We start from the raw sequence: 11,130 nt of genomic DNA, 5'->3' as shown, positions 1-11,130 counted from the left end.
AAAAATGGAGACTATTTCATTTATATACAAGATGTTCGAGTTTTTCATCTTAAAAAAGCAACATTAATTTCTTGACGACCTTATACTTAGAAATTATTAAAAATATGTATTAACTTAATTATATTTTTTTAGAGGATATATTCTGTATTTATATTATAATTAAAACTACAATTACACAAAATTTATATTTAAAAATTTTCCATTTAGTCTAGGTATGTGCAGTTTATGCATAACGTGTGGTTAAAATGTTGTTAAGTTCATTTTGTTCTAGCTACCTTTATTCTTTGTCATTCTCTTTGAGATAAAATCTGGTCTGCCCATGTAATTATGGCTATAATGCTGCACATTATGCAAGGATGTACTCAACCAGTGTCCTCTAACAGGACATCAGGTGGTACTATGAAATTACAGATAACAACTTCTACTATGTTTGAATGAGAATGACCAGTTATGTGGATAACACTAGGTGCTCTGTATAAGCCTGACTACCAATACAACTAAGTAATATGAGACTTAAAAAGTCTGGAACTTCATCTTCAGTGAATCATTCAGTTTGAAAATAAGTCTTATGGGAGTAAAGCCAGCCTGATCAATTCACAACCCAAGAAAAATTGGCTGTCCAACATCCAGTGCAAGTACACACATTGTGATTGTGATATTTATATAAAAATTTTTATTGTGCATCACGTTTTGAGTCAGTTTTAGAGGAACTAATTGTTACTTCTCGATTTATCTTGCTAATCCTCCCATTGTTCAGCAGATCCATCTAATTCACTTTTCTGAGCAATCGGTTGACCAGAAAATATTACACTAATAACACCAATCAAGATAATATAACATATTGTATTAAATCAGTATTCATTGAAAAGGCCAAAAATTAATGAATTCTGTATACAAATATTTCTACTACAGTTTTAAGTACTGACTAGAATCTTTACAAATTATAAAGAATTGTTAGTTGAAATAAATTAAATAAAAAAAACAAAACTGTACAAAATTCATACCTGGAAAAAATCTGGTTCTGATTTAAGGGATACATAACTGTTGAATTAGTGAAGGTGTAAGTGGATGAAGTTTCTACATTGTTCTTTCCTGGTTGGTAATACGCTAGGTGAACAAAAACACCTGGGGTTCAACACTTAATCAATAATGTGATAAAACAAATGAGCCTTAAAAAAAGACAGTTGTTTTAAAAGTACCAAAAATACAACATTGTTAAACATCTGAAAACAGGAGTTTTTTCACCATTCCTTAATAAAAATAATTTCCAATATATTATTTAAACTGAAATTTCTAGTCTAAGTTTACATGAATCTAGTCTCAAACAGTTGGACTGACATAGCAGCAGCAATATTTTTAATGCTGAAGTAATGACTTGAATAGAATCAGTCTTTTTTAACTTTGAAGATGTATATTTGTGATATTTAACATGATGCAAAAAAATATACCTTACATAGTTTTGTTGAATTTATTACACATTTTATAAAAATATAATGGTCTTGTCAGTTTATTACTTTAAAATAAAACAAAGTGCAAACTTCAACATCAATGTAAAGCCCATTAATTCACTGTTGTTGTTTTTTATTTCAAGAAACATACATTAATATATTCACAGGCTTGTAGAGTGTTAATTTAATTAAAAAAAAAAAGAAGTTAACCTTCATCCTCCTCAAAGTCACTTAATGTGAAAGTATCGGGTTCTAGTTCAGGCAGATGAACTTCTCCTTTTATTTGTATCCCTGGTCTTGTCTCAAAGATACCACCGAGATGGGGTGTTGCTAGTCGTTGCCAGTGGTGGAGAGTTTGTGAACCTGGAAACAGAATGACTTCAGTAGGGTAAAAGAAACATTTTTTGCTATAGTGAAATTTGTTTTATGTTAAAACAAACTTAAAAGTCTATAACTGTCATTATATTATGTTTGGTGTACAGTTTGGTTGTGAGGATAACTCAACTATCTACAGTCAAGATAATCTAACTGTGTATATTTGTGAGGATAACTCAACTGTCTGCACTCAGGATAACCTAACTATATTTATTTGTGAGGACAACTCAACTATCTACAGTCAGGATAACCTAACTGTGTTCATTTGTGAGGATAACTCAACTATCTACATAGGGCAGTTAAAGAATACAATATGCTATTGTGTTAATCAATTTATTCACTTTACTTTTGAGTTTTCTGTGATAATGTTTTGTACCATTAATAAAGTCACCATTCAGTTGCCTTTACTCATTGTTTGTGACTCCTATATTATGCATCACTTATGTGCTAACATAAGTATTTTCAAAATATATGTATGTCCTGGGTGTCCAGGATTTAACCTGTAGTTTTAAACTTTTTTAAAAAAAAGCTTTCTCTCTTTCATAAATATTCACATACCTCTCTAAATTTATTTTGCTTTTTTCACTGCTTTGCACAATTTTATATTTTAAAAACAAAAAGGCATTTTTTGATAATACAAAAAAAAATGTGACGTTTCTTTCCTAAGTAGTTATTTCTTTCATTTCTTTTCTAGGATAATTTGATACTAATCTTGATAACTGCTAGTGTGTCATTTATAAGACATTTACTTTTAAATTACTTGAAGCTTTGGAGCTTACCTTCTAGTGGCTTGATGATCTGTAGTTTTTCAGGCATGTGGTAGCTACGGTTGGTACTTCCAGATATTATACTCAGTCTACGTAAAAGTTCACTGTTCCCAGAAAAGTCGTAGTTTAGCTTTGACATTTCATCTTCAGTGGTGCTGGGTTCATTTACTGGGTCTCCTGATCGTAAAACTGCTGCAAAGTCATCCTGGTCTCCTAGTCGAGACAAGGCTACCTCGAAATCAGTTGACCCTGGGGCACCAGGTCTCCCTAAGCTACTGAATGAGCTGAAGATAAGCAAACATTTTTAATTTTCTGTTGGGCCATTATGATACTTATGACAGAAATCTAGCCTGGGTGTTGTTCTACATAAAGATTCTAGGTAGTTAAAGAATATCAAACAGTTTTATAAGTAAGCTAGACATTGCTTCGGTTATCCTACTTTCTTATTACCTGGATGAATCATAGTTATCGTTTTTTTGTAATGAATTTCAAACAACAAAACAACTACTGAGAAATTACACGAGGTAGAATTATCTTTAAACATGTTCCAACTAACTAGGCTATTAAAACTTAAAAGCACATACAAAGTACGGATTTTTGGCTTGAAGTCACAAACTTTGAAGTGTTTACAATTACTAGTATTAGTTTGATAAATGATTCGTTTTCAAAAATCTAACCTGATTTTAAAAGTAATAGTTTTTTAACTACTTCTAAGTGGTTAGAATAAATAAAAAGTAACTTTTTTTTAGTAGTCAGTATAATAATGTGCTTACAGTCATTAACTTTCAATAGTTATAATTATTAATGTTTTTATTGATTAGTTTTTCTACTACGACAATCTTTTTTTTTATGAGACTTAAGTTTCTAAACATTATTATTGATTTTTTTACATAAAACAAGGTTAGCAAACAAGATTCACTTGTGACTACTGGCTTGCAGCAGTGCAGTCAAAATTATTAGAGTTCTCAATTTAAAACAAATTTAGTTTCTACTTTACAAGCACTTAGCCACAGAAGGTAGATATTACTTACATTATTTTAATTTTTTATTAAAAATAATTACAAACAACTATGTTGATTCATTATGTAGAAAGAATAATTCAACTACCTACATAGTCGGAATAATCTACTTGAATATACAGTGAGGCTACATGCATTGTCTACAGAAGGTTAACTATCAAAATAGTTATGATAACTCAACATTTGATATACTCAGGATAACAACTATCTACACATTCAAGATAACTAAACTGTTTAATTCATATTATCTAACTGTCTACAGAATCAGAATAACCCAATAATTGATACGGTCAAGATAACAACTATCTACACATTCAAGATAACTAAACTGTTTAATTCATATTATCTAACTGTCTACAGAATCAGAATAACCCAATAATTGATACGGTCAAGATAACAACTATCTACACATTCAAGATAACTAAACTGTTTAATTACTATTATCTAATTGTTTACAGAATCAGAATAACTCAATAGCTGATACAGTCAGGATAACAATTAGCTACACAGTCAAGATAACTCTACTGTCTACATAGTCAAGTGAATTCAACTATATGGCTAGCTTTGATCATAGAAATGTGCTTACGAGTAGCGACTTTCATCGTCGGTGTGGCAGCTTTCTGCATAAAGGGACTCCGAGTCTGATGTAAAACTATCATTAAAGCAAGAAGATGAGGAAGATAAGTAACTTAAAGACAGCGATGACCTTGTCCGTTTCTGCTGTGGTGTTGACTCCAACTGTCCAGTGTTTCGACGTTGACGATCTGATTTGGACTTTCCTGCATATTTTACAGTTTGGAATACACGTTTACTGTGCGAACTGAAATGAAAAGCAAAGAATAATAAGAAAAAGAAGAGACTTAGATAAAACATTTGTTGTACTTTGAAAACTCTCATTATTAACATAAAATCTAAAAAAAAATTTCTAAGTATTTATTTTATGATAGTTAAATCTAATAATTTCTTTCAAAAATAAGTAACATTATTAAATAGAAAATAAAGTTGCAAAAATTCTTATAATTTAATAACATAATTTCATCTGTTAATAATAAGTAATAAAAAACTTGTTTCCATCTTCATTTCCACATATACATGCATGATTTCATATATAGCTCTATTAAAAAAAACTAAAGATAAAACAAAAAGTAAGGTTCATAAAAATGAAGAATCGTCCAAATTCTAAATCAATACCACAATATTTCTAATTTTAATATTTTTCCTGCCTTATAACTTTAACCATTTTCTAATCTTTGACACAAAATCTTTCAGAAACAAAGATTTTATTTTTTTTTCAAAGAATTTCTTTGCGTATTGAGAGCTAAGAGTCTGAATGAAATGCTTAAATAAACTATAGATGTCACTTACAGTAACTCATCTGAAGCATAACCTTCACTATCTCTGCCAAGAGAGCTCTCCAGTTCTGAGGCTAAAGAATCGGGGTTTACATATGGTGTATACATGCTGTAATTCCAACGTTTGGCATTGGGCAGATGAGTACGACAAACCTTTTTATTTTCCTCCTGAACTTCTTGAAAGGCATTCAAAAGTTCAAAGTATTTGTCTTTCAGTTCATTTCGTTCACTCAAAAGTGTTGTTTGATTATCCTTTGATGCTTGCAGGCTCTCTCGAAGATCCTCATTTTCAGCAGATAGCTAAGTTAAATCACAGATGTTAATAATCTATTCCAAATAAAGAATGTGCTCAAATATCACATTTATCTGTAATCAACATGACTACCACTTAAAGTCCTTAATTTATCTCATTTATTTCACATTCTGTGTTGTCAAGGTCCACTTTTACACATGTTTAACCTGTCTTTTTACCTTGGAACATCTTTTTTTTTGTACATATTCGAAAGCTCACATGAGTAAATACATAATCAATATAAAGATGAAATAGAAAAGTTATTATTACATGTTAAAGACAAATCTTGCTTTACTAATCTGTAAACTTTTTTGAGGATGATCCTTGTTATGTGGATGCTAAAAAGGGCGTGGACCTTGTGTATTCAGATTTTCAAAATGCTTTTAATAAGGTGTCGCAAAAAAAACTAAGTATAAAAATCATATGGGACAACCCTGAAGGACCATTTGGTCCCTTTTATCCATATGTTACGGAAAAGTAAACATTTACAATATAATACCAAAAGCAGTTACTTATATATATATATATATAAGAAGAGAAAGAGAGAAAAATAAGATGTTGCAAGGCTAAATGTATGTTATCGTAAGTGTTTTTATGTTTAACTGACAAACACAATTATTACTGATTTACTTGCAGAATTCAAATAAACCATCTTAATAACACTTAAAAAACTTATTTGTATCAAAATAAGTGCACTACCAAATTTGTGGTGGCCTATTAACAGACTGTGTGATCTGAATATGCTACTGCTTTGAAGACTTACAATTGCTAACACAACATTAAACAACAAGGGACAGTTTGGTCCTTAAGGCTTGCTCAGGACACCCATCCCTGAGAAATACGTAAAGATTTAAATCCACCCTTTATTTTTCAACAAATCATCAATTTCCCTCTGGAACTCTTGCAGGAAATTAGCCTCCACTATTTCTGATGGCAAGTCACTCCATACCCTAATTATCCTGTTAGAAAAATAGAACTGTCTTAACTGGAACCTAGCCTGTCTTTTCCAAATCTTAAACCTGTGATGTCTTACCCTATTTTCTCAGGAATACAGCACAGAGAAATCAGATACCAAGCCTGCACACAATAGTCAAAGTTAGGCCTAATTTGTGATCTGTAGATATAATTACATTTTTTGACAAGTAATAAATATGTCCATAAATACATTATGAAATTTCACTAGCTTTATTACTAGCCACAGAGCACTCACTGCCTCAGTGGTTATAAATGACTTATCTACCACTACATCAAGATCCTGTTCTTCATTCACAAATGAAATATTCCTTTTTCTAAAGCTTCCAGCTGATATTTGCTTTTCAAAGTAAATTGTAAGCTTCTAGTTAACATTTTATTTAACACTGACCTCATAATATCAGAATATGCATTATAAATAAGGTTTGCTTATTCTTACCAGACCCTCTATATCAAGACATTTGTTATTTCCAGCTGTTTAGAAGCTTCTACTTGTACAAAATTACAGTCGTGTCCAAATGTAAAGCTGAATTCTAGTCTAAACTACTGGTCTGAAAATTATTCTCAAGTTCTTTAAGTAACTAAGCTTTTTCCTTCAGATAATAGTAAATGAAAAAGTATAGCTTACTGAGCGAATTTCACGCTGAAACTCCACAATTTGGGACAAAACATGTGTCACATCTTCTTGTTGTCGGAAGCAATCCTCCGACTTTTTACTGAGCTCTTCTTGAAGTAAAGTGATTTGTTTTTTAGCTTCGGCTACAAATAATGAAACACAATCAAATTCTTTTGTTTAGATAAGGTCAAATGAAATTTAAAAAATGTACTCTCTTTTCAAAATAAGATTCATAAATTAGAATCTTCACACTAAAATGTAATAACTTGACGAAGCTCTAAAGTGTTAGTGTAAAACAGTAAAGAGATTACAAAGAAACTTAAAATTATACCTTTTGACTTATAAGGCATAATCTTTTAAGAAGCATTTTGAAATGCAATCTATTTAGATTATTTAATCATAATCTTATGGCTGCAAATCACCTAAGTTTTTGGAAATGAAAAAAAAAAGGATTTAAACAAAGTTAAAAGCTCATCTCAGAATGAGTTCCATTTTAACAGCCAACTATTCTTGTAATGTCAGCTACTTTTAAGAATCTAGGCTTTGGCCAATTTCTTAATTTTTCTGGGCATTAATTTTTAGCTCTTGAAGGATTATTTTTAAGGTTATTTCAATATTGGGATTTTCTTTCAAGCACATGCTACAATAGAATTTTCAATGATTTATTTTACTTCTAGTTACCTTGAAAATACTTAGTTAGCAATACTTTAATTTTTAACTCAAATCCGCAACTTATTTTTATAATAAAGAATGAATAAACCTTTTACTAAAGCTTGGTATGTGTTTAAACAACATATGTACAACATAATAAACACTATCATACTTAGAATGATAACTAGAATAATCAATAAACCAAACTTTTCCTAAAATTACTTGACACTCTTAAGCTCATCTACATTGAAATAACTCTTATATTCTAACCTTTTGACTGTTAATAAATATTAATGAAGCTATTGTATTCCAACTTTAATTGAAATTAATATTAAACTATTAAAATATTTATAATTATCAATCTCTACTTTGACACTGGTGGAAACATCATCCTTACTCATCTTGCATTATCGTTAAGGTGAATCTTTTCTCATGGCTAACACATATCACACCTATGTTATATCCAAAATTCTCAGTGAATAATGTTTTAACTTACAGATCTCTTTAACAAAGTCTTGTATAATCTGCATTTCTTTCTTCTCTTCCTCCTCAAGTGTTGCCTCCTGCAGATCAACCTGTACAATAGACCAATACTCATTAATCTAAAATATCAAACTGAAAGTTTTTCATACGTGACTTAAAAATACAAAAATTCATAATTTATCAAATATTCTATAGACAGTGGTGATGGGAATCAAACTTGGATTAAACATAACATCAACTGGTAGGCATTACAATAGGCAAATGAAAAAAATAACTTTAGGCTTGGAATCAAGCTGTTCTGCTGAATGTGTCCTTTATAGGTAACTTCCTGAATTATGAAAAGGTTTCTTACAAACATTTAGATTCTATTTTGCGAAGAATAGTAAATATAAATGTTTCAGTTTCACCTAAAAAGGTTATAAACTGTCTTAACATAACAGTTAAGGATAATAAGGGGCCTGTTGGTCCATCAAGGCTGTCCCAATCATTAAAAAAAGAAAAGAAATTAAATCAAGCCCTGACCATTTATATATTTACTGAGCCTTCCCTTAAACTTCCTTAAATTTACTGAATCCACCAAATCTGAAGGCAACCCATTCCAAAGGCCAACCACCTTGTTAGAAAAGTAAAACTGTCCATGCTGAAGATGACTCCTACACTGATAAAATGTACGCCCCCTTGTCCTACCATTCTCACTATAAAAACAAAACCTGATGCATTGATATCATAAATTCCTTTAATAACCTTGAACACCTCAATCAGATTCCCTCTAACTCTTCTTGTTTTTTGAAGAGAATACAATTTTAGAGACCTTAATTTGTCCTTTTATAACACTTTCCATCCTCGTAGGTCTCCTCTGAACCCTTTCCAACAATTCAATGTCCCTCTTAATTAAGAAACCCAAAACTGAACACAATACTCCAAACAAGGCCCAAAAAGTGACCTATGTAATGAAATCATAGCCTCTTTAGACTAGTATTCAATACTTCTGTAGATACAACTCAAAATCCTCTTTGTCATAACACTAGCAAGAGCACACTGCTAAGATGGCTCAAGAGACTAATCAATCATATGACCAAGATCTTTAGCTTCCATAAAAGATTATTTCCATCAAACTCATACTAATAATTATAATTTAAATTATGATAAACTATGTGCATTACTATTTTTTGTAGTTTACTACAAGTTGTTTTAACAACATTTCTCAGGTTATAGAACTTAACTGTAGGATTTTATTAAAGCAGATGAGTAGCTGGATAGCAATGCAAGGTTTTTCCCCTTTGTTGTGATATTGAGGGCTGCTTGCATGCTCCAGCACCAGCAAGAAACATTGTACAAATACCCTGTTATCAATGCAAGTTGTCTATTTAATCCTTAGGAAACTGGAATATTGATATATATATATATATATTTTACACACCTCTGATCGAAGCTGGAAATTCTTTTCCTCAAGATCATGAACTTTTCTATGGAGCAACTCCAAGTCATGGCCCTTTTGTTCACTGTGTTCAAAGAAAACAGTGCTGTACATAAAGCAGTCACCAGTTCCTCATTGCAAGATTTTCTAGGCTTATAAAATATCCATTTCTTAAGTATGCTTTTAGAGGTAGTAAAGATAATAACCATTACAAAATAAGTACACATTTACCAATCAAGTAATGACACACTTTTTTTTTTAATAAAGAAAATATTTCATGTAAAGCTAAATAACAGATTGTTATTAAGTTAAGAACATAACATTAACAAAAAAGAAAAGAATTAAACTACTTACGTAGGTGTAGTTGGTTCAGAAAATCCATCAAGGTCTTGAGAGTATATCTGGAGTAAACTGATCTTAGTTGCTAGGTCACGTTTTAGCTGTGTTATCTGTTAAAAAACATAAGCATATAGAGTTTATCTACAAAAAAAACAAGACTTAAATCTAAGTAAATGAAATCACATTATTCCCCTATATGATTGTTGTTACATTCAGTTGGTCCTAATCTATCATATGATTTGTTTCTGCAAAATCCAAATGATGGCTTTGTAAAGGTTTACAGAAAAGTTGGACAAAGACTTGTTTTCCAAAGACATCTAAGCTCTTTACTTTCATCATCAATATATCTAACTTGATTAGTTATAAGAGTGAGAGCCAATCCCATTATTCAGTTAATTGAATGTTCACTAGGTTGATCCAATATTGGAGAAGTAATGTTGATAGTAATTCTGAATTTACTACGTGTGTCTATATGAAAGGTGGCAGGTTTTTAGAAGAATGTACACACAAAAAATCAGATGCAATACAAAAGTAATCACACTCAAAATGTATCTGTGAAATGATTAAGACTCTGACAAATTGGAGTGCAAGGTGATGTTGATGTGGAGAATGAAAATACTTATGTCCATCAACATGGCATTGTGTATTTGTTGTTGATTATCAACTATTCATTTTACCATGCCTTGCGAGAGTAACTACCAGATACAATATATAGGGATACTGAAAAGCTGTAGAATTTCATTTCAGAGGTTCTCGAGGCTATGGAAATGCAATATGTAAACTGTACCAATGACACTCTGTAAAAGGTTGTGACATGCACACTTTGAACCTTAGAAAATGGAAATGTAATAACAATGTATGCTTAAACTAAATCAAATTATCTAACATTACAGGACAAAGCTGCCTCATACTAAATAAAAACTACTCAACAATATATTATATTTAACAACACATATATTTAGTTAGAAGTCAGAAAAGATCATGTCTTACTAGTTTACAAAGTAAATAATTAGTGAAGGTATGTCATCAGTCTATTAAAGGTTGAAGTAAGACCAGTCACATTCATTAAAAGGTGAGGTAATTTTTACGAGTTATGTGAATTTAGATTTATGGAGTGGAAAACAAAATTTAAATGGGTATAAAGTAAGACAATATTAACTCTGCACTTTCCATAAATATTAGGTATCAGATTAAATTATAAACTTTGAACGAAATTTAATACTTAAAACTTTTACAGAATACAACAAGCTTTTGAGATCTGCAATAACAATAAGTAACTTATTACAAAAATCCAGTGACAAAAAAAAAAAAATTAAAGTAGTAGTAAAACTAAAACAACAAAGAAACAATATAAAAGTAAAAAATTACTACTAAGTAAAAGTAACGTACGTATAACTAA

General features: G+C 30.6%; 1 protein-coding gene across 6 annotated transcripts in view; it reads right to left on the bottom strand.

Annotated features, from left to right (window-relative positions):
* Window positions 1–11,130, bottom strand: part of LOC106458534 (trafficking kinesin-binding protein 1-like) — a 73,687-nt gene that overhangs the window by 5,447 nt on the left and 57,110 nt on the right. For all 6 annotated transcript variants that reach the window (XM_022384779.1, XM_022384778.1, XM_022384775.1 and 3 more), the window contains 9 exons: window positions 9,747–9,841; window positions 9,396–9,477; window positions 7,989–8,067; window positions 6,854–6,984; window positions 4,975–5,261; window positions 4,196–4,429; window positions 2,603–2,874; window positions 1,659–1,811; window positions 1,005–1,107 (listed from right to left, as the gene is read on the bottom strand). In XM_022384779.1, the coding sequence (XP_022240487.1) occupies window positions 1,005–1,107; window positions 1,659–1,811; window positions 2,603–2,874; window positions 4,196–4,429; window positions 4,975–5,261; window positions 6,854–6,984; window positions 7,989–8,067; window positions 9,396–9,477; window positions 9,747–9,841 (1,436 nt within the window). The remainder of the gene's footprint in view (window positions 1–1,004; window positions 1,108–1,658; window positions 1,812–2,602; window positions 2,875–4,195; window positions 4,430–4,974; window positions 5,262–6,853; window positions 6,985–7,988; window positions 8,068–9,395; window positions 9,478–9,746; window positions 9,842–11,130) is intronic.

This window comes from Limulus polyphemus, unplaced genomic scaffold (assembly GCF_000517525.1).
Source record: "Limulus polyphemus unplaced genomic scaffold, Limulus_polyphemus-2.1.2 Scaffold481, whole genome shotgun sequence".
In the NCBI taxonomy this organism is placed as follows: Eukaryota; Metazoa; Arthropoda; class Merostomata; order Xiphosura; family Limulidae; genus Limulus; species Limulus polyphemus.
The sequence above is the reverse complement of the archived record's forward strand: the minus strand, read 5'-3'. Positions and strand labels throughout refer to the sequence as shown.